This window comes from Aythya marila, assembly GCF_965140915.1.
Source record: "Aythya marila genome assembly, chromosome: 1".
NCBI classification, from domain to species: domain Eukaryota; kingdom Metazoa; phylum Chordata; class Aves; order Anseriformes; family Anatidae; genus Aythya; species Aythya marila.
The window spans coordinates 161,688,951-161,711,663 of NC_139042.1; the positions used below are offsets into that span (position 1 = coordinate 161,688,951).

The following is a 22,713-nucleotide window of genomic DNA, read 5'->3' on the forward strand; positions in this document are numbered from 1 at the left end:
TCCTGATCTTTTGGAGGTGTCTGGCTTTTTTTTCTACCTTCACTTTTAAGATTGACCATTGCCTCCTTACTTCCTATAAAATGCCAGCATCCTACAGACTTAAAAAAAAAAACAACAAACAAAAAACAAACAAACAAAAAGTCATGTGTTCACAAAAAGGACTAATGATCAAGTAGTAACTGCTTTGGGTTAGTGGAGATTTGTGTCCTGTGTTCACAGAAGTCTCTTTGGCTCTGAAAAAGGAATGCTGAACCATTGTCCCATGACAGATGGGACCCCATCAATTTGCCTCCAGTGGGCTTATGTAAAATCAGTTAGTCCTTTTTGGACTAATTAGTTAGTGCAGGAAAATGTTTCCTCTAAAATCCCAGGTTTCTGCAAATACAGAAGTACCTTATGCCCGTTAACTCTTATGTTTCCTTCCAGTTTCAATTTATGTCTGCTGTGGGGGCTTCAGTCATTCGCTGACTCACTGTCCCCCCAAACTATTCTCTTCATACTAATTTCCTGTCCTAACAGTCTTTCATCCATCTCATTTTACATCAGTCTTGCTAGCCATCCTCAGTTGCTTTTGCCCCTTATTATCTCTCCCAAACAAGTCCAACTGCTTGCTGTGCCACTTTACCTGTTTGACATCTCTTTGATAAACCAGGATCAAATTTCTCCTGCAAATTGCCATCCTTCCTGTTGCTTCACTTCCCTTATATTTTAGGGTTGTGTTACAGCTCCTGCCTTTTCCTTTAATTGTAGGGGTCACTCAGCTACCCAGTTTTATAGCCTGAAAATCTGGACATTTTAATACTTTCGGTGTCTGAAGTGTATTCATTTTAACATAACTTCCCCTGGAACTCTTAAGTATGTAATTAAATATGGAAAGACAGCAGTTGAATAGTGCACCAAAAAAAAACAACAGTTAATTAAGGGCTTTAAAGTATGAGGTGTTTACCATCTGTAAACAAAATCTGTATTCTAAAATAAAGCTGTCTCCACAGCAATGCCTGAGTTTGTGTGGGACAGGATCAAAAGCCCAGTGAAACTGGGGAAAGGGAAGGGATGACATTTCCCTGACTTCAGTATCCCTTGGCTCAGCCCCTTGTTTCATTTAGCAATGATAAAATGACGCACAACGTCCTGTGACTGTACAACTTCATTTTATTTTGTGTGCTTTTATAGGATATAAATAAATGACAAAATTACAAAATTTATAACTGGAAGCCCAAGCATATTTACATAAGTTTTGTTGCAGTGAGGCTACTATTTACTGTTCTCCTATACAATTTTCCTTTTGGTACCATATTTTTAGTGTTAGTTTTTTACTGCCAGTTGACTACGTACATATCAACAGTGAATAGGCAAAATATGTACAAGGAACTATTTTGTTCAAGTAAATCGAATACTGTATTAAAAGTATGTCATCACTCAGCGCTATGATTAGGTTTAACTAAACCATATACAATTATCAGGTTTAAACCAAGTTCAGTTATCCATTTTTGGAATTTACCAACTGACCATTCTGACTGAAAATCTCAGCTGGATATGAAATAATAATTAAAAAAACGTTAAGACAACCACACAATTTATCAATATCTCTATAATGAACTTCAAAATGATTCACAATTTGACTGGATAGAACAATATACGTTAAAATGCCATTTTTCTCCTATAGTGATATTTGTACTGTTATAATTTCAGTTCTACATAAATATACATCATGGTATTATACAAATACTCCACAGACATTAAAAAAATTAAAACACTTTAAAGAAAATGTAAGTAAATATTATTTAATCAAATATTAAGCAAATGCTTAACCATTTTGTTCCATGAAAACATTTTTATTACTTTGGAATTTTTTTCTTTTTCTCACCATTTTTATTTAGAAAATGTTTTGCAGTATAATTTTATCAACAATCTTCCAAACAAGTTTTCTGTGACAGAAATCTTGATAGCAAAATCCAGAGTTTTGATTTTGTTTTAGAACCACTGAGATTATTTTAAAAAATACTAGTAGAATTCATGGCTATAGCAATGTCAAACTGCATAAACTATTATGTAGGTGTAGTAGAATGACCATTCATTCCACTTGCATTCCAGACTGATCACACGGAACATCCAGTGCACTGATGCTACAACTTTTATAATTTTCATAATGCTGCAATAGCAATGGTTTAATCAACTTTAAAATAAACAATATTTGTCATAATTAATCTGGCTTCCTTTCCATAAATACTCATATGCTTTCCCATAGTTTTTCTCTTCCATAAAAATATCTAATAAAGGTTTTCTGTGCATTATTAATACTTTTTTTCTATCCATTCATAAAACTCTGATCCTTTGTTACAATTCAAGAAGTTCCTATTTCTGTAGAGGATCAAAGGACACCAATGATTACATATAAAACCAGCGCACACAGAAATCAGGGTACCTAATTTCTTGTCACTTTAATGAGTTCTTTATTCAACACAGCAATTATTAATGAATTCAGTGGTTTCACAAATACTCTATTTATTAATTCTGGTTCTATTTCAATTAAAAACTGCCAAGATTTAAATAAAAAACCAATCAAATATCCTACTTGTAGGCAGCATTAGTGTTAGTTAGGAGACCTTTTGTTTTTTTAAAAAGTAGAATTCTAAAATAAGAAATCAAAGAAAGCACTGTGGCAAAGTCACAAGGGAGAACTGTGTGAAAAATAATGTTTCTCACTCCTCTTGTGGACTGTAATTTTAAAAGTCTTCATATAGTGTCATTCTTCTGTCAGTGCTGCAGGAAGAAGATCACCAGAAATGACTATCAGCCTTTTTCGTTAGTTACAAGGCCACTCATACAGTGCAGTCTTCCTCTCTGCTGGATTGAAACGTTGCCATAAAGGAAAGGCTGTGCTGTGACTGCTTGGAGTGCAAGGCACAACAAGGAACAGGGGGAGAGTTTTGTATCAGAAAATTGTAGTTTCATACTTGGTATTAATGCCTCTTTTGGCTTCTTGTCCAGGTTCAACAATCCATGGTAGATTCGCAAGAGTCTTTTGTTCAGATGGATCTATTTGCTTTAAAAAAAAAAAAAGCAGATAAACAGATGGGTTACCATCTCTGCACACAGCATTTCTAGTAGAAGTTTTTTCTTAAAAAAAAAAAAAAATACTAGAAAACACCACAAAACCTTTATCAATAAAGCCCTGTTCTAATGTCTACAGCAGTAGTCTGCAGTGGTCTGTATTCCCATCTACCTACTGATGGTTGCCCTGATTTACAATTTAGATCAGAGCAGTGCTGATCCCCAAGCTCTAGCACATCAAAGCTTGTTAATGCTACATTTAAAGCAACATTTGATCCTGCAAAGTCCTTTCAGTACTGAGACAGATGATAGCATCAGGAAATGTTCTTTCTTAAAATCCTATGGTGATGAACAAGAAAGTGCATGGTCATATGTACACGTTCATGTATACATATTCCCTTCCCCTCATCCCAGAATTAAATATCACAGAGTATGGTTCTCCTTTATAGCCAATGAATATGATACACTATGTAGTCAACTACATGATCATGCTACGCTCACTTGAATTAAAATAATTTTTGTAATTTTTGAATAGCTGTATCATAAAAGAGTGTTTCACTCAGCTGTGCACTCTAGGATGACAAGAAATTATAAAGAAAATCAATATGTTGCTCTGATCACCTACGATTTTTAGGAATTTGGGATTTCAAAGAAGATATTGAAAAGGGTATTGAAACCCTGTTCTGAAAGGAGGTTCTGTAGAAGGTAAAAAATAAAAAAAAAAAAGTAGGAAACGAAGTTGTTTGGTGTGACAAGATCACTGTAGATTGATTTGGATTTGCAATTTGATTAGGTTTCATCATCTGGCAATCATACCCAAATCAGACATCAAAATTTTTGAGATACTGATTTGCACATGCAGTGATTGTGTAACAAAAATAGGTTTAGTGCTGATTTTATTTCTTGACACAGGCTCCAGGAAGTCCATGGAACTGAACAGTTTTAAATGTATGCATTGGCTGTGATACACAACACTTAAAAGAGGACAATACATTGAAATCAGGCTGAATCAATTAAAACTTTGGAATAACTAGAAAAGAAATATGTTCAACACTAGTCAAGCAACTTTCTAAACCAGAGGAACACAAATTGGGCAGTTCTGAGTGGCTTCCTGCACTGCAGTGACATAACCCTACCACGTGATGAGCAGAGGCAGCACAGCTGAGATGTGGAGAGTTTCTGACTCAACAGGTGTGTTAACTTACACAGCTTCTACACATGCATCAATTCTTACTGTATAGCTTACTATTATTATTATTGTTATTATTATTTTTTTTTTTTTACATGCACCACTCCTTTCTACTTACCACTGACTTCCGAATACTAACACGTGGTTTTGGAATAGGTTTAGAAGGTTTATTTTCAAAGCTTTCTGGGAGTGTTGAAGAATGGCCCCCTTTTCGTGCTTGTAGTGCAAGCTGATAGGCCACCTCAAATGCTTGTCCTAATGTAAGAATGATTTCATAAGCTAAATTCTGGAACAAAACAAAAACATTTAAAATTGGAATTAGGTGGAGTTATTGTTAGATATAAGAAGTGGCATAGTACTGTTTACAGAATGCATTTTAATGAAAATAATTAAAAACAATATCTGCAATATTTACATCTGTTATTTGATTTCTCATTGATTAAGGACAATCTATATGTAATCTACTGTAGTTAAAATAATTACTTTAAAAAACTTTGAAAACATTATCTCACTAAACATGAGAAAAGGGGTGAGTGGATGGGTGTCACCTCTTTTTCAAACAAGTCATTAACCCCTCCACCCCTTCCCACCTCACCCTGTATCTGCTGTTCTTGAGACCCCACCCATCTTGGACTGCTGTGGGTATCTGACATTCCACCTTCCTCTACTTCAGACCTCCAGACTTCCTTTGCTGACCTCTCCTTCTCCAGAGCTGGCTGACCACAATCCAAACTGCAAGTGAAAGTCTTTTTTTTTTTTTTTTTCCCCCTCCAGGTTTGTGGGGTTGTTTTGGTATATTTATTTATAGGCTCTTACAAACTTTCCAATAATATTTTGAACACCTGCAGAGCAAACACAAGCCTGCAGGCTTGCTTTCTTATGTCCTGCATTCTTCTTAGAGTAATTCATACATCTTGGATTTAATTCAGAAGTTACTCTCTCCTTCCTGAACATCTGTAGCCCACAGCTGGGTGCATTCCTGTATGCTTTGAAATTAGGTGAGCCCTTAAAACACCTACATGCTTTTGGTGTAATTTCAGATGTAGCAATTTTATGTGATGCATCTTTTTAGCTTGTCAAGTCTAACTGCTGAGTTTGTAATAAGTGAGAAAGCAGTGCAAGACACACAGAAATACACTCTCTGCCCTTCAGTCATTAAATGGTTAAAAGACTATGTGTCTTATTTCATGCCATATACTACAGTTTCACTGCAGTCATGAAGAAATTCTATCCCTTTGTTATCACACTACATTGAATGATGTACTTTATAACCCACACATTCTCTGTAATGAGAGTCTTTATACTCTGTAGAAAAAGTGTAGGCTAAATTCAGCCTATTTGGCTCATTACAGAAGCTTCTTATAAAGGTGCCAACTCTGGCCTTTGTTAGGTCAGAGAGAAAACAATTATACTCCTCCACTGGGACATCCTCTCAGCTGTTATGACTGCATTAACAACAGCAAGCTAGCCAAAGTTACATAGTTTCCCAAATAAAAATGTTTGTCTGATTTGATAGCAATAGTCTCCAAATTGTCTCCCTCTTAATTTAAGGAAACTGGCCAGGACTGAGAAATACTGAAGTTTGCCAGTGGAGTCATAAATGAAAACCTAAAGAGACTATTATAAAGTGGTCTGCCTTTTAGCAGGACACTAGTTATAGAATTAAGACCAATTGAGTATAATTGTTAAAAAGGTACAGAATAATATTATTTGAAATAGACTGCACATATTAGTAGCGCGAGGATATTATTCTAATGACATCTTAATCTGCTGTTGTGACAGTAAAGTAGTGTACTATGTCACTGTGGGATTATCTACGCTGGATATTATTATTGGTAAAGGAATACATCAACAGAACAGGGTGTAATAAAGGTTTGGAGAAAAAACAGACTGTAATACTATTGGGACTGGCAGAACGCACTATCCAGGAAGGTATACATAAAGGTCCCTGAGAGACAGACTGAACAGTTCTGAGATCAGAGTAGAGAAAAGCAGAGAGTCTGCCGTGCAGAGACATGGGAAACGTAGTCTGCATCCTGCATCTTGTCGTAAGCTACTATGGTTTGTTTTCTTGTATAGTGTGTAAAATGAAAAAAATAGGCCTGCCTAGAGCATGCAAACATGTAGCTGTTTCTATAGTTAATACATATTTGAAATATGGCAAACAATGCAAAGTGTGTACTGTTCTGTTCATTATTCTAAACATAAACTGAACCATAACTTGTGCATAAATGTCACACATGGTGTACTGTGATAGAGCTTTGAAGAAGTGAAGCGTGCACTTCACTTGTATATAATGGAGGGCTTCAGAATTTTACCTTTTAAAATTTAAAAAAAGTATCTGCAGAATTCTAATTGGAAAAAAAAAACCACACACACAACAGAAGTAAATAGGTTTGGGTTGAGAGATTTCTCACTTGTAGTACTAGGGGAGGAATATGAAGATGAGAGTTAGCGTATATTGGATGGGCTATTACTGGAGAGGTAAGAGCAGGATTCCCTTGAGGATATGGGAGGAAGACAACAACTGTAAAAACCATAATGTAAATCCTTTTGATGGACTGAGCACACCATTTTATTATTATTATTATTTTTTAAACATATAACACAAAAGGAAGTAAAGAAGTCTGTCTACCCAAGATATGCCTAGTACAAAAGTTGTAGACCATGTGGTCGCTGTGGAGGACGTTGACTTTTACGTCACCCCATAAAGCTCCTTGGAAAGGAGGTAAACTTTTTAGGACCATGGTGATTCTGAGTGCTGCTGCAATCCCATTCTTTGCTCAGCATGGCAGAGAAGGAAAGTGAGTAAGCTAATGCCTTTAATTTGTGTGTTATGAGAAACTGAGGTCAATTGCCTTGTTTCCCATGTAATGTTATATTTCAATTCCTTAGTGCAAGTCTGAGTCAGTATTCTTCAACCACTTTAATTCAGCCAACCAATTACAACAGCTAATTGTTTTGCTACAGTTTTTTCCTGCATAAGTATAAGGCACTGTTTCTTCGTTGTATTTTCATGCTTCCATAAAGCTATGTTGAGGCTTCAGGAATATTTTAAGAATGAGAGCAAGATTGCTAATTTCTGTCTTTTGATCGACAAAAACTAAAATGTCACTTGCAAGGAATTTTTTTTTTTTTTTGCCTTTTTTGAAAAACACTTTGGATATACTGAGGATTTGATGGGTTTCTGCTTTAAGGCAATGATTTTTTTCCCCTTTATGATCAATGTTATATTTGGTCTTTAAACTGAATTTACTGGAGAAGCTTCCTTTGGTATCGCACAGATAATTGGTATGAGCTACCCACCTCATTGGCTGTGTAGGAATGTCAATTAGGAGATCCTCTCTGCAATGTACTGAACTTAAAATCCCAGTAGGTAAAACCAAACCGAACACAGTATATGAAATTTTAACTTGAAAAATCTGAAAATTCTATCCCAGTTCAAAATTTCCATTCCCTGGAATGTAATCATTTGCCCGATTCTTAGTCATGATGGTCTTCAAGGCCTGACGTCAAGGATTTCTACTATAAAAACCTGACAAATATGGAAGGTTATTTATTAGTAAATAGAGTTCCTTGGGTGTAGAGCTGTTATACATGTACGTTTACACTGTTGACTGTACAGATGCTTTACCCTCCAGACCACAAAACATTTACATTTGGGGGCACCTGAAAGGACGTGCATTTGTCTGCACTCTAATGCGTCACCCTTTGTGCATTCAAGGGGAAGAAAGCTCAGCTCACCAAAGCTGGTATGACGAGAGAAGCACACCTGGCATTTGCCTTTAACAGCTGTGTACTCCTGGGCTGCATGAGGTTTTCATGAACAGGCACTCATGCAACTTAAATTCTTGATCCTTTCTCATTGTGGATTTAAAGCAATGACATATGTCAAACTCTTCTGAATCCTTCCCTCTCTTCTAATGTAGCACAGTGAGATATTGTATGCAATAAAAAGATGGAAACAGGCCTTCAAATTGTGCTTTTCAGACTGCTGCAAAAGCTATCTATGTAGACTAGACAAAGACGAGAGACTCATTTGCTCATGAGCTGAAAGCTCTCTGTGCCTGAGTGTGCTCCATCTCAAGAAGGTTGTGAGGAGAAATTAAAATGCTTTCACACATTCTGCCTAATGTTCCCCTGAGAGGACAGCATCTGGGCATGCCATCTCTGGGGTTTGGAAAGGAAGGAAGTATTCTGTTCTGAGGACAAGCAGATGCTATGTTGATTGTACCTGGATGGTCATGTGAACAAAGAACAACTTCCAAAACAAATTTCAGTCTCCAAATCCACTGGAAGAAGGCAATAAAGAGAACTTTGAGACCTGAAAACATGTTTTTTCATCTCTGCTATATATGTATACTAGCAGTTTCCAATGCTTATCCAGCTTAATCTGTGCAATGAAGGACAGAAGAATACAGAAAAGCAAAGTCTTTGGGTTATGCAGAGCACTAGTCAGGCCCTTTGCATGAAGAAAAGCAGATACTGTTCCAGTTTATGCAGATTATTTTCTATTAATTGGTGTGTTGCACAATGAAAGAATACCTGACTGAAATTACTTTGGATGTCTCCCATATATGAACTGAACTTTGGCACAGGGACTGTTATGATGGCTTATTTCTCCAGTAGGAATCCCTCACTGGTAGTTTTAGGGTTGTTTTTTTCTGAGTGAATGAGTGAAGTGGGTTTCAAATATCGCTCAATAAATCCTCTTCTCCCCAAGCCTTGTGTCCTTCAATATTCTTCAGGCAAGTCTGATGTTTTTCCCAATTTTGATTATAGCATTATAACTCTGAGTAGAGAAGTTGAATGTACAGTCACTTCTAAATAGTATCAGTAATGCTGGTAGTTGACATGTTATACTAAAATACTTTCCTATTTGGGAAAAAAAAAAAAAAAAAAAGCTATTCCCCATATTTCCTGGGGAATTGAAGGACCTAAGAGAGTGAAAAAAAATCATCTAATAGTGTATATTATATTACCATAATATATATTAGATGCATCTTTTTTTATACTTTATTGTGGGTTTTACCATTTTGAACTTTACTTTTCTTACCATGGTTGGATTTCTATCTACTAAAAAAATGACAGGATTGTTTCTATTAGCAAACTGTAAGATCAGGCTCCATAAAGGCTGGACTTAAATAGAAAATTTAAATTACTGTATTCTTATGTTCTGAATATTTAGATATTTAATTTTTTTTTCACGGAGCTTGTACTTCCATAAGAAATGTTAGATCCTGAAACATAAAACAACACACATACACAAAAAGAATATTTCAGTAGATAACACCCGACTGAGGATTATATAGCAGAAAAAAAAATATGACAGTTAGACATTAAATAGCTATTTTAAGCAATATGGAAACATTAAAGTGCTTAGGGTATTAAATGCTCCTCCTAAGGTATGGGAAGTGAGCAAAATGTTAGAATTATTTCTGGATCACTATTCTGGAAAATGAATGTTACCCGGGTCTGTGTTTGTGTTTGATTATTAGACCTATAAATGAAGATATGGTATTTGGAAACTATTTGTTTTTAACTGAAATAAGAGTTTTGAGACTGATTTCCAAATAAATGCAATCTGCTTTCAAAAGGAAAAGGTGGTGTCAAAATAATTTTTCTCCAAACTCCATATCTGGATTATTTCTTAAACTAAAACTCCCACTTCCATGACATAGAGCATAAGAGAACAGAGGGACCATAATAATCTGATGATGGTTACAGGTGTAACTTTTTACACAGGAACATAAAAAGGACAGTGTTCTGTTCATATCTCTGTTATCACAGATGTTTCAAATCTATGAGATTTAGTGTGGTAGCCAAAAATTCCTAGGACCTCTAGAGATATGTAGTTAGTTCTCTGTGTGGTCTCCTCTTTCTTAGATCTAAGTTTTTTTTTTTTTTTTTTGGTTGTCTGTTTGAAGTAAGAATAAAACTTTTCATATTTTCCCTGTACGTTTGCAGAAGTTTCGGTTTTCCAGGTTATTCAATACAATACCGAAAGGTTTAAGAAATACTTAGAAAGATGTTTGCTTTATTGGGACTGATTCAGCTAAACATTGAAACCCGTGGAGCAGTTGGGCTAAGAAATCCAAAGAAATCACTTACTGGGATAACATCTGATCTCTGTCCAAACAGCAGACCACATCCACATTGTGAACGTGGGATGTTTCCACTCCACAATAAAGTGATTTTCCCTCTCACCCTTTGTTGGTTGGTTTGGAGAGACTGATGAGGGTAAAAGCCAAAAAGCTGGAACTCACCAAACCAGTCCTTCCTTGACTTTTCAGGCAGTGGAACATAGTCTAAAATGCAAATTTATTTTAAGCTACTTCTTGAGTCAGACTTTCGGCAGGACTAAGCACTGAATGTAATGAATATTGATTCAGTTCTGATTTATCTGCTACATTCTGAAATTTCAGACTGGGTGGCCAAAAGTGATTTTTGTGAACTTCTTGGAAAGCTGTAGCATAGATTAGAAGAATTGTTTGTCAAGACTCACTTATAAACATGTTTAAAGAATTCATACATGTTGTACTATACTAATGTTTTTGAATGATTTTTGTTTCAATAGCATTTCAAATTTCTCTTGTGCTATGCACTAAAGTTACAGTAAAAATCTGTAATTACATAGGTGAATTATTTCAGATATGAAATAAGATAGTATCAAAGAAAATCCTTATTTTTCTCCATAAATGTTATTTTACTACCTCATAGTAGATTAATATTTTCATGTGGTAAATGAACAGTACCTTCTATTAATCACTATATAGCCTGAAAATGACTTAACAGAATTAAAGAACTATAACTATTACAAAGCACTATTAAAGGAAGTATCTTTCATAAACTGACCACATCAAATGCAGTGAATACGTGGCAGTAGTGGTGATTTGTCTTCAAGTCTTTAGTGATGTACGCAAATGTAGAAAGGTCTTCAGGGTCTTGTGCAGCACAGGAAATGTTACGGATTTCATGCTCAGCAATAATATTCTGTTCAAAAAAAAAAAATCAAACAATTGGAATTACATGTAAAAGCTGCAAAATCTTGCTGTTAGATTTGTATTTACATTCATTTACTGTTCTGAAGTATTTCAGAAGTTTTTTACTAAGAAGAGATTTAATATGCTCCATGTGTGAGCTTATACATTTCATTTCAGTTTTGATCTTCTCCAACAATAACTAAAATTGTCAAAAAGCTGGTAGGCAACAAGTGCATTCTATGGTCTTCCCTATGATTTTGCTTGGGTTTTATACAGTTTATGCAGTATTTTTGACAAAAAGACATCTTTCTGGCATAGGGCTGTAAATACAGTTTCAGACTACATGGTTTTTCAGGCTACATGGTTTTCAGGAAAGGATCTGTTGAAACCCAACAGGCTCAATATCCATTTTTTTTTTTTTTTTTTTTTGCACGTGGTGTTTGATAAAATTTAGATACACTCTTTCAAGAAAACAAAACAAAGCATCATCATTTATAATTAAAACCCTGAGCTCTTGAAATGTTTCTGCTTAGTAAGAAGTTTAACTATAGAAGGATCTGGCAACTCTTCTCCACTTAGCAACAACAGCATCCTGTAAGAGATTTAGAAGTATTAAACTCTTCATGCACCTAGCAACGCTACTTGCAACAGCCAATGTAAACTACAGCATACAACTGAGGTAGAGGTGGGGAGTGGCTGTCTGACGAAATAAATAAATAAAAAACTGTCTAGAGCTTTGAAGAAAATTATGAATATTCATTACATAAATTACTGATATGTAAGTATTGTGTTCAGGCCAAAGGAACCATGAAGCCAGAGAAGAAGATACTGCATAGTGGCTTATGATTAGGCCTTGCTTCATCAGCACACACGTTTCAAATAATTTAACAGAAGAACAACTCATCATATATGATCTTCTGAATTGTGGCCCTCCTGACTGTGGCTATGGCTTTTCCACAAAGCAAACAAACAAAAAAAATAACAAAGAAAGAGAACAAGCCTGCTGCAGTATGACATCTCTATTGCACCAAAGAACACATGACATCTGTAGTGTCACAGTCCCTCACAGCTCTATGTTTCACTGTTGCCTTAGTGGCATCTGTTCAAGTTAAAACAATCTCTGAGCATCTCTGTTTTTCCCTCACTTTTTTTTTTTTTTCTCTTTTTTTTTTTCTTTCCAACTCACCTCCTCTCCTCCTCTTTTTTCTTTTTTTTTTTTTTTTCATTTTTTCTAAGAACAAGAATTATGTACAACTAAGTTACTTAGAATGCTTTGCCATATCTTCTTTCATTTGCTAAGTGGCAACTTTCCCACTTGTATGTAGGTGTCAAGTTTTCTAAAAGATGTATTAATATATCTAATTGAAGAAATGACGGGTTGGGAAAAATCTTAATAAAAAGCATTCCAAATTTCAAATTACAGAAAAAACATGATAAGGAAACACTTACCAAAGACACAAAATAATCCTCTTAATCTTAAATTGTAGCAAGATACTCGGTTATTTCTGTTTAATGCATTATTCATAAAAATTACAAAAACATTACTTATGTTTCAATATATGCCAGTTTATAATGACATGTATAATCTCTGCTTAACGACCATTGACTTTTTATGTTACTTTAAGCATTTTATTTCCTTTGTTCTCAAATTGATAACTTTTACCCTCAGTAAAGATTTTGATGAGAATTATAATTATACCAAAACCAGGGATTTAGATATCCCTTTAAGATTACAGATATAGCTGTAATATATTGTCATTGATGTTGTAGCATCAACATTGTAGTTTAATAAGCAGAAAGAATTAATGCTTGGAAGGTGTTAAAATCATGTGAAATACTTATGTTAAATCACGACTCACAAAGCAACCAGCTGAAAGCTCTGCCATGCTGAAACTTTTCCTAGGTGACCTGGGGTTGACACAGGGGTTTGTGCTTTACAGCTTATTTTAACATTAAACCAAGTGAAGTTTGTAAACATACCCATATTGACTTTGTTTTGAATAAAATAAGGTGTGCCTAAAATAAATCTTGTGGATGAAAATTAGTAGTGAAATAGGCTTTTCCCTAGCTTCTACAGAATTATGCTCTGTGATCTCCTTTCCAAGTTAAAAATGTTTTCAGTGCATGCATTTACTATTTCCTAGGGTCACTACTCTAGTAGACCTATAGTTTTAGTCTACAGAAATTGTAAGACTATAAACCAGTTTGCTCTTCTGGGTGCACTCCTCTGGCACTGACCGACAATGAAAAATTGTTGTTCTAAAATTGTTACTCATTTTGTTGAGAGCAACCTCCAGAGCTTCTGAAAAAAAGAAGGGAAGGTGAAAGTCAGTTCTGCTTCTGCCAAGGAAATACCCCTGAGAGATCAAGTTTTTGATAAGAAACCTTCCCTTTGCTTGCCTACCTTGTGTCAGGCAATCCCCCTTCTTGCAGAAATTATCCTGAAGTTAGGGTTAGCTCTGATCCACGAGAAATTTCTGAAAGTCTGCTTTTTTTTCTAAGCAGCAATTTCTTTCTGGCCTCACTTGCAAAGAAATGGTGTCATGTCAAAGCGGTGTCATGCCAAGCTTCAAGGCGTCACTGAAATAGCTTTAGTGGAATGAGGTCAGAGGCCCTTTGTTACCTGAAGCTTTGCCTGCTGTAACTCAGAATACAAATTCTTAGCTTGGTGGCATAAAGAAAAAGGATGAACATCCGTGAGAGCTGAGTTTTCAAGCACATAACTGCTAGCTATTTTTGTAATTTAAAAGTATGCATTTATTTCTAAGTGGTGTCCAGTGCTGTCAACTATAAGCTCATCAGTACAAGTCTGAATAGGATCTCACCTTAGTGCTAATCTGTTTTGGGTCTTGAAGGAATTGGGTACAGCACACTGTGGACAAGGCTGATAACAACGTTCCTGGGAGGGTTGCAGGCTATTACCTGGCTTTTACAGAAGGGAAAGGCAGTGCAGATTTTGAACTGAAGAGAAAGCATTCTACCACTTGAGCTAACACACAGAACTGTGGCATTATCTTGATCAAGTACATCTATTGCACTACTGGCATAATTTTCAGTGGGATTGAACTAGAGGCACCTAATAAAATTTGCCCAATTTACTTCAAATTTCCTTCATACATAAGACAAGAGGCACTGTACTGGAAGCTCCTTGTGTTCTCTTGATTTTTTATTTTTTATTTTTTATTTTCTTTAACCTAAGGACATTACAGTAATGTCCCTTACACTATAGAGGAGATTTAAGAGCTGAATACAGCTTTATCCAAGTTATAGTTAATAGCATTACAATGTCCTGATTTATGCCCTGCACATTAGAGAACATAAAGGATATGAGGGTTGCAGAAGCTCCATTTTGATTCAATGGAAGAAAAAGAAGCTGACAGGAATCCCTGGCCTCTCTGCTCTAGCCAATATGCCATATCTGACATAATACTAATTTCATATCTGTTTTTCTTTCATGCTGTCTTCTAACCCTGCATGTGGCTTCCAAAATATAGCAGAAGATCACAAACCTGCTTTTGTCCCCTCACTTAAAACCCAGTTCTAGTTACACACCTTTAAAAACTGACTGCTTTGTTAAGTTTGAAGGATACTGGGTTAGATGTATGGTGTGATCTGAATGCTCAGCAACACAAAGCAGTTATATATATTATTAACCTGGTCAGGAAGCTGGGTTGCCTGACTTACTTTTTATATTGTGTAGTGCATTTTAGTCACATAACAGGAAAAAAAAAATCATTTCTATTCATATGCAAGCATCAGTATGAATTGCATTTTCTTGCCATCTTAAACATCAGAAGAGAAATCCATGCATTATTTTACTCTGGCTTACAGGGATTTTACATTTTACTTTAGCTAAGCAATAACCCGTTGTTCTGTCCATCACTGAGTTCCCCAATCTCTCAATTTCTGCTTTTTTTTTTTTTTTTTTTTTTTTTTTTTTTTTTTTTAAAGGGGAGATATATTGTCCGTATTTTGAAATGTAAGAGGCAAAGCACAGGAGCATTGTCACACAGGAAGGTGAACAAAATATGGAATTATAACTGTGAAGAAGCTGCTGCAGCTCAGTGAGTCAAATGGATACTACTAGGAACATAGCTGTCAGAGAGGCTCTAACATTTGAAAAGTACACTCACAGCTCATGTTTCTTATTTTTACAATGTCTGGCCCTGGATAAATTCTTGCATCTTCATTGTTTATTGAAACATCTTTACATTCTTATTTTTAGCCAAAAATTATATAGACCTACAAATATGTATATAGGTTTTGCTTATTTAAGGAATTGCATAGGGAAGAACATGGTTGAGGATTCTGTGGAGGCCCCTTGCCAAATGTCTGTTGTGGTGAGCTTGCCTTTTAACAGCAGAAGGCCGGACACAATGTTCTCCAACTGAGCCATTAAGTGTTCCTCACTTGTCCTCCAGACAGTGTTTCTGGAGAGTGACAATAAGATTACTTTCATTTTGGAGAGAAGAGAAGAGAAAAAGAAAGGAAACACAAAGTGCAAATCTGTCCCCTCTATGGCCTGGAGCTCTTACAGAGCCAGCCTCATAAATATTCCTATTTGTGAGGACAAAAAGCTGATATTCAATGATTGCACATACCTTATTTGTTGCATCAATAAATTTGACTCCTTTGTACGAGACAGACAGGACAATGGTTGGCACTTTCTTCATTTGTTCTGTAGACTTCTGAAACAAAAATGAAGATGCAGTTGGAGTTACATTGCATTGCAAGAACAGCGCTCTTTTCTACTTCTGACAAAATACTTCAGTTAAACAATAGGTACTTATCCAAATATTTGACTTTTTCTTGAGCTGACTGTGTTCTGGGCTTTTGAAATAGCTGCTTTGTAGTTACAAAATTCCACAGTTTATTGCAAGGATGCAAGAACTGCAGAGTTCTGCAGTTTATTGCAAGAATGATAAAAACTCTCTTTTTCCTTAGTACTATGGGAAGAGAATGAAGCAAGTTTGCTATACTTGAAATGACCAGTCATGTAATCAAGTATTTCCCAAAATATTCATGTTTAACACATCCATCTGATGTGCCCCATTCAGCTCTGCCTCACCTCTCCCTGTCCTTCTCAGCTGTAAAAATTTACAGCGCAGTGTTTTTTGTAGAACTACTTCTTTTCTGCAATTAGTTGTTATTTAGGAATATTTCACTCTCTCTCTTACTTTCTTGCTGTTATATTCGTGACATGAGATACCCCTGCAGCTCTCCAGGCCTGCCAGTCCAGTGTTATATCAGTTATATTTCTAACTGTCTGCACTTCCTCCAATGTGGTTTCTACTGCAACCTGCTTTACACATGAATTAGCACTGAGGTTAATTCTGCATTCCCTTAGTGCCAGGTTCTCTTACCTACAGTTTATATCTTTGTATAAAGCTATTTTTCTTTTATGCTATTCTACCTTTGTGTGCCTTCAATGTGAGACATGCAGCTAAGATACTTCTTGCTGAATGATTGGGAAAATATTTGGGATAGACGTAAATTCTCTGCAGAAAGCCTATTGATTAGTTTACAGATTAAATTTACTAAAAAAAAAAAAAAAGAAAAAAAAAGAAAAAAGAGAGAGAGAGTAAGAAAAATAAGAATGACATATCTTAGAGCTGATTTGAATTCTTTAAGGTGGGAGGCAATTACAGAGAAAACTATTATATACAAAACAACCATAGATAAATAATGTAGATGAAGTTCAGAGAACACTCAGTCATGGTAATTTCTGCCAGTGATCATAGAGATCAATCAAACATATTATTGAGAGGAAAACCTAAGTTCAGATACAGTTAAATAGGAAGAAATACCAGCACATAGAATGATGGTGCAAGCACATCAAAAGGCCTAGAAATACCATCCAAAAAGATCACGAGAGCAGTTGAAAAAAAAAGCAGCAGCAGTGGTTTTGTATCTTTGAAAGGAAATTAAAAAAAAAAAAAAAAAAGGAGATTTAAGCTTGAAAACACAGACTATATCTGAAAGAAAAAAAAAAAAAAAAAAAGGTGATGGCAATGCTAGACAGCAAACAAATAATAGCTTAAAAGAAAAAAAATGGAGAGTCCCTTTATCACATCTCATTTCTTCCTGAATCAAACAAGGCTCCATTTTTGCCAACATAACTTTCAAAGCTACAGATCCAACCACATTCTGCAATTAGTGTCCTGTACTGTGAAGGCTAAAACCTCTAATTAAGTTTTGAAGAGAACCCCACCCTTCCATACAACGGAGAGGAATATTGCATCTCTCAGTATCAAATGACAAGAGATTTAAGACGATGTCAAGTGTCAATTTATCCTGGAGAAAGCTTCTTTTACCCAGAAGCCTAGACACTTCTTAAAAATGAAAGCTTAAATGATAAAACATTCTGAAAAATATTACAAAGTCTGAAGGAAGACACTAATCTGATTTACATGTCTCTGAGTGGAAAACGAAATGGCATCCCTGCCAAAAAGAGAGCAAAGCACATACCTGCGTTTCTCTACAATAGATCTCAACCGACTCTTTTCATAAAATACAATTTCAATGCACACAAAGCATGACAGTGACTGCACAGAAGCTGCAGTACATACATCCATCAGAATAACAAGCAATATACCCCACATATGTTCATATCTAGGCAAAACATTCACAAATATGACAACATCACTTTAATCATCTGGCAGTGCAGCAATCATACAACTTTTGTCCTTTCTTTCTATCCCGACAGCTACATTCAGGAGCTCTTTGTCTCCTATTTTGATTATTGTAATTATCTCCTTCCTTGCCTCCTTAGCAGCAAAATTCCTCTTCTCCTCCCATACACTATGCAAACACAACTACTAAGTTCACTTATTTTAGCTTTTTGGTCTAATTTGTACTATCTGTCACTTTCCATAAAGGTGAAGCCTCCTGTTGGCAATGTTGTACCAGCTCCCTGAGAGTCCTCCTTCATCTAGACCAGTATTTTGTACTTTAACCATCTTCTTTATCTGTTCTACATTCACCTTGCTTTGTCTAGGGCAGACCTGATCTTTCATATTTATTGAAGGTTGTGAACTGACAGAAGACAATATCTGAGTGAAATAGCTCATCAAGATGCCATTAATCTGTATGTGGCAAATTAGGAAATGAATCAGAGGCTGATTGACATTTGCAATTTATTATGCCAAACCATCTCAGCTGGTAAGGAGTGGACATTCCTTATCAACTTGCAAATCAAACAAAAACCAGGATTCGTTCAAAGGTGTTCTGGAAGATTGCAATCCAGCATACAAACATGATTTAGGGATACAATTCTATGCTTATATGCCTGTTGCAACAAACAGTTGGGAAGTGGGGTAATATCCTTAGTAAAGTGCTATTGTGAAAAACACACAGCTCTCTTTCCCTCACTCCACTCCTAGTGACAGATTAACAGAAGTCCACATAAAATTACTCAAGAGTTTTGAGTTGCCATGGTGAGCTCATACTATTTGTTTGTTCATTCCTTTTTTAATGGAGAGGGTGGCAGCCAGGAAGCGTAACACGAGTTTTCAGAGATACAATACAAATATCATTTGCTCGGCCACTGTAACTGCTTTGGCTCTAGACTCTAGGATGTTGACAGACATCCCACAGCTTTCTTGGTCAGCTGTTTCGGTCCTCTGTGCAGGCCAAGTGGGCATCTCTGCCCATGCCTGTGACCAGAATTTGAGAAGGAGGTACACAGGCACCTGTATTTCCTTTCCTCATGCTTTTCAGTTGCTAACCACCATATCAATTCTGTTGAGGACATGATGAGGTGACAAAATATTTTCATCCATCTGTTGACTCTATGGGAAGCATATGGACCTGAGCCAAGGTTATAGGACCCACAGCTGAAGGCTGGCATAGGATGTCATGTGTATGTTGGCATATGGTCTAATGCTGCAAGGCATGTTCATACCAGAGTAGCAGGATTAGATTTTATCTGATGTAGAAGTAATCATAGTGACAGGACCCTGTTTTGGGCAAGTGCTCACTAGCCTGGAACTGGTCATAGTTACTACGAACTCCACAGTGGCTGTAACTTTGGCTCTTTATTTTAATATACAACTTTAGGAGAATCATCTGGATGAACAGCAAGTGTATTCTAGGCTTATTGCCATTGCCTGTCTCTGCCGTTGCCAGAGGATCAGCTGGTCATCCATGCAGGGACAGATGTGCACGTCTTGTCTCCTCAAGTGCACTGCTCCTGCAGTGAGAAGTCTTAATGCTGCAGAGTCTGTATGCCATACAGTGAAATTTGATCCCAGTTCTGAAATACTTCCTATAGGATAGGTAGATGACAGCGTGGAAGTATACCATGTGAAACACAAGTGCCATAAAACAGGCTTGACTACAGATACAGGAAGATGGAGGAAAGCACTGCCATCCTAAATCTAATGTGACATTTGTTCAGCTTCCATAGAGCCCCCAAAAAGACATGGAGCCCCTTTTTCTTATGAATCAATACCATTAGGAATAGAAGCCTCTCCTTTATTTTGATGCACTGCTGCTGTGCCAAAGCTTCTTTTGCTAATAGACTTTTCTGAAGAAAAATAATCTCTCTGAAAAGAACAAGAGGAGTGAGTGGTCACAGTATAGAAATAAATATATATGGACAACAACATGATAATTCTTACAGGTTAGTGGCAAGGTTTAAATAGACCTTAGGGCTTCAGTGCCCCTCAGAACTTGCTCTGCTGCACCCTCAGAGTGAGGGAACTGGCATCTGCTGGAATTCATAGTGCCTGCGAAGTCAGTGGAGAGCACCAGCCACACTGCAAGCACATCTGACTTTCTAAATGAGCTACTGCTTTTCTGCATAATTACCTGGTTATTACAGTGCTTACTTTTACAGTAAAGGTTGGGATTTACACTTTTCTGAGTCTGCATCTGAACCCATTGCTGCCACTATGCAGGACAGTGAGAAACCCATGTCTAGCAGGGGGCTAGACAGGGAGACAGCAAGTTCAAATCTGAATGCATTTCCTAGAAGAAAAAGGGCAGTCTGGGGTTCTAGCTGTTACTTCCAATCCTGTTTATGAATTTTCCTTAATTTCACTGAAAAAAGCAAAACTACTACTCACAAGTGGACTCTAAATAGATTGTTATAGTACTACAAACTCTCCAGAGTGAAGCATTTCTACCCGTATTTTGATTTTGAGCTAAAGGCTGTGCAGAACTGCCAGATGTTTATTTAGAATACAAACTAAGCTCCAGATAATTTAATTTGAGATCCACCCAGCCATTGTACCTACCAAATCAAATTAGTCAATGATGACTTAAAAGGCAGAGGATTTTTTCTTTCTTTCTGTGAATATAGAAATATAGACTAGCTGTTTGTTTTTAAAAAGGAAATACATGCATATACATAACATAAAATCCTAAAGGGCCTTTAATCCTTTCAAGACAGGATTGCACATCAATACCTTGTACTGTGCAGAACTGAGAGCATTAATCCAGCTCTTCTGAATACGCCTGAAGTATACAAAACATGGTATCTCTATGCACATACATGCACACAAAGCAGCTGAAGAAGAAATTAAGAAGCACACAGAATGGTGTCTAAGAAAGGTGCTCACACATTCCCTTGATATATTGTAGCATATGGTATAATCCAGCCCACTCTCAAAATGCTTTCACCACATCTATTTACTTTCTGACAAAAGGAATGAAGATTCTACTTTGACACCTTGACCACTTTCACATACTTATATGTACATAGAAGTACATTTATAACTGGATTACTCCACTTTCCTACAGTGACCAAAATGAAACCAGTTTCACTTTAAGGTTTTATTGCATATGTAATTATACTTGATCTTGCAAATACACAGTGAAAAGACATATTCGGCTATGCCAACTCACTAACAACTTCATACATAAATTTTGCATACAAGTTTATGAGCCTGTAAAATCTTAAAAATTCATCTTGGCTTTTTACTTTTGCAAACAAATCTCCTAATTCTGTTTTATACTACTTTTTAATAGCTATCTGAAGACTGTAGCTGGTAATTTTACTGTTCCATTACGTACTGGAATCGACTTCACTTAGAGAATCTGAACAATTTCCCATACTGGTAGTTGCTATTAATTCTAAATGGAATCAAACTGCACACTTCAAAATATGTGTTGGTATACCACCTACTATCAGATCCATAAGTCGGTTCCTTACGTAAGGCTTATGAAGCCTTGTTAAGCATTTCCTTTTGAGTGAATCACTTTGGCAACAGCATGCATGAGATGAAATAAAAAGGCAAAGTTCACTTTTGACCTGGTAGTTTTGAAGCCAATTTTGAAAATGCAGTCTGCCTTGTAACAAATATTTACTAACTTCTCACAGTCCAAAAGGCTTAAAAATGTTTCACTGACATAATTTAATACATCTTGGAATATGATAGCATCTGTAATCCCTGTGGTACAAAACTGTTTACTTCTCTACAATTAGTGGATGCCTCCAAGCTACATCATTAATATGAACATTGCACTGGGGATGCACCTGCAACTCATCTACTTGGGAACGAGATCTCCTTGTTTTTTCAATATCTGTACACACTCATCTGCTGCTGACAGGGCATTGCAGCCCTCCTGCATCTTGGATTCTTGTCAGCCAGAGAGTTCAAGAATGTACAGTCCTCTGAAGAATATGGGTTAGCATGATGTAGACATGCATAAGGACTAAATGTCTTTAAGACCTTCCATCTCTTATTTTTTCCTTTTGAGTAATATCCATGTGCCTGTTTCACTGTAGGCCCTCACTGCGCCCAAAGCAGTGGTGACACAAGAGATAGAGAGCTACAAGTCCCACTTGGGAGCACAGAGATCAGAGAATCTGTTCATTCTCAAATGCGGTATTGGATCCTGATGTGGTGTTTTACTGACTAGTTTTAGTGGGAATTGAGAAGCAGAAAGGGATTAGCAGAAACAAGAAGAAGGAGTTCATTTACATCAACTTCTCCTTTATGGAGGAAGGAGTAAGGAAGGAATGCCCTAGACCCTATTTCACTTTTATCAGAGTCACCTCTTCACTGCTTCATCTTCCTCTCCAGAGATAAGGGAAGCAGATTTTGTGACAATTCCAACTTTGACATTTTGGTCTTAAGTCAGCACATGCTTTTTGAATAGAATCTCATTGCTGGTTCCCCATAACTTTGACTTGAAATTTAAGAACCTCTTTTCTAATAATGAAAACTTCTAAGAAAATTATGCAATGTTTGGGAAGGTGGCAGGATCCAAGAACAGAATTTCAGCTCTCTCTTGGGAAGGGGCTGATTGATTCAGATTGTGCAATTTGATGTATGCAACATGAGTGATTTAACATCACATAAAGGAAAGAGTCTACTCTGCTGCACTTGCGCTGGTAAGCACAAAACCATTCCCTTTCTACGAGGTCAAGGAATTCAGATGTGTAAATGCCAGATGGAGTCTACTGTAGAAAACAAGTCTCTTCCCAGCTGCAATTAAACTTTATTCCTTTTCTTTATTTTGATGTAAACACATTTTATT

The 22,713-nt window shown here is 36.4% G+C and overlaps 1 protein-coding gene across 8 annotated transcripts in view; it reads right to left on the reverse strand.

Moving 5' to 3' along the window:
- Positions 1-1,203: 1,203 nt before the first annotated feature.
- Positions 1,204-22,713, reverse strand: part of ANKS1B (ankyrin repeat and sterile alpha motif domain containing 1B) — a gene marked incomplete at its 5' end in the record, with an annotated part of 434,494 nt that continues 412,984 nt past the window's right edge. For all 8 annotated transcript variants that reach the window (XM_082773376.1, XM_082773377.1, XM_082773375.1 and 5 more), the window contains 4 exons: positions 1,204-3,046; positions 4,362-4,529; positions 11,099-11,236; positions 15,828-15,914. In XM_082773376.1, coding sequence (XP_082629502.1) covers positions 2,936-3,046; positions 4,362-4,529; positions 11,099-11,236; positions 15,828-15,914 — 504 coding nt within the window. In that variant the 3' untranslated portion in view covers positions 1,204-2,935. The remainder of the gene's footprint in view (positions 3,047-4,361; positions 4,530-11,098; positions 11,237-15,827; positions 15,915-22,713) is intronic.